At 37.3% G+C, this 1279-nt stretch overlaps 1 protein-coding gene across 1 annotated transcript in view; it reads right to left on the reverse strand.

The window, feature by feature from the left end:
• TFB1M (transcription factor B1, mitochondrial) overlaps positions 1 to 1279 on the reverse strand; it is a 26626-nt gene that overhangs the window by 19890 nt on the left and 5457 nt on the right. Inside the window, exon 3 of the mRNA XM_009573453.1 lies at positions 1097 to 1205. Coding sequence (XP_009571748.1) covers positions 1097 to 1205 — 109 coding nt within the window. The remainder of the gene's footprint in view (positions 1 to 1096; positions 1206 to 1279) is intronic.

Raw genomic sequence — 1279 nt, forward strand, 5'->3', positions numbered from 1 at the left:
AAAACAAAAGTGTGTTGTTTCTTAGATACTACAGCATTTAATAACATGCATAAGAGATGATAATATCAAAGTCAAGCCAGTTTTCTGGCACACTTATTAGGCACTTTTTAGGCTGTCCTATTTCTAGCATATTTGTGATATTACACATATATCAGAGATGGTTAAGTATCTTTCTGAAACGCACAAGCCTTTCAGATTTTCATACGGCAAGAATACAGAAAAAGGGTATCTTACCTCTAATTAGTTAGCTCCAAAGACACAATGACTTATATGTATGTTCAAGAAAGGTAAATTTTAAAAAACTGCACTACACCTTCATACATGCATTTGCTCACAGTTTTGTTTTGTGAAGCACTTAACTTTTGCAATGAGGCAAATGCAGCATGGAATTTTTCAAGGTGAACATAATGTGGCATGGTCTTTCATGTCCCAAGTCAGAAAGCAGTTTTCCTCAGGCACTGCAGATAGTGATTCTACTATTAAATTAATAAATTTGGAAAGGGGCCTGGGACGTAATCTCCAATTTATCTCATAATATTACATGTTTTAAAAAGGAGGTGAAATAAGAGTCCTACGAGAACCTGAGATTTGGCAAAAAAAACGCAAATCTCTGATTAGATTCTACTTTTGCCAAAGATACCCAGCTGAAACCAAAGCAAAGAGAAAACTAAATATTTGAGGACAAATTTCCTGTAAGTTTCAAAAGCAAGTTACAGAAATTTCTTCAGTGGAACAACAGCAGTGGTGGCTTGTGGCTTCTTCAAAAAGAGGAAGAAGCTGGGAAGAAAGTATACCATTTGATTTGCTTTTATACTTTCCAAGAGTCATTATTGTACAGTCAAGACACCCTAAGGTTAGTAACTGCAGAGCTCCTCAATGTTGACTAAGGTGAATGTCACACAAATTCCACTGTTTTGCCTCAGAAGAGGAAGACGATTCTCTGTTTCCTTCCAGAAAGGAAGAAAGTTAGCTCGTCTCTCTCTTCTTGCCTTCAAATTGTACCAGAGGAGAGTAACACCTGCACTGAATGAACTCCCAACTATATCGACTAACTCAGAAGCCTTAAAAATGAAATAAACCAAATCCAAATACTAACCGTCCTCCCAGTTCTTTTTTAAGTGCTTTGGAAAAGCCTTGTCCATCTTGTATGTCAGGATATCTCCATGAACAACGTGCACTTTTCCTGGAGCTGCTTCGGATAACATCTGTTTGTAAGCAAGCAAGCAGAATTCACAGTGAGTATTAACCAAACTGATTTCCAGTTTCAGCCACAGCAGGA

This window comes from Fulmarus glacialis, unplaced genomic scaffold (genome assembly GCF_000690835.1).
Source record: "Fulmarus glacialis isolate BGI_N327 unplaced genomic scaffold, ASM69083v1 scaffold6880, whole genome shotgun sequence".
Taxonomy (NCBI): Eukaryota; Metazoa; Chordata; class Aves; order Procellariiformes; family Procellariidae; genus Fulmarus; species Fulmarus glacialis.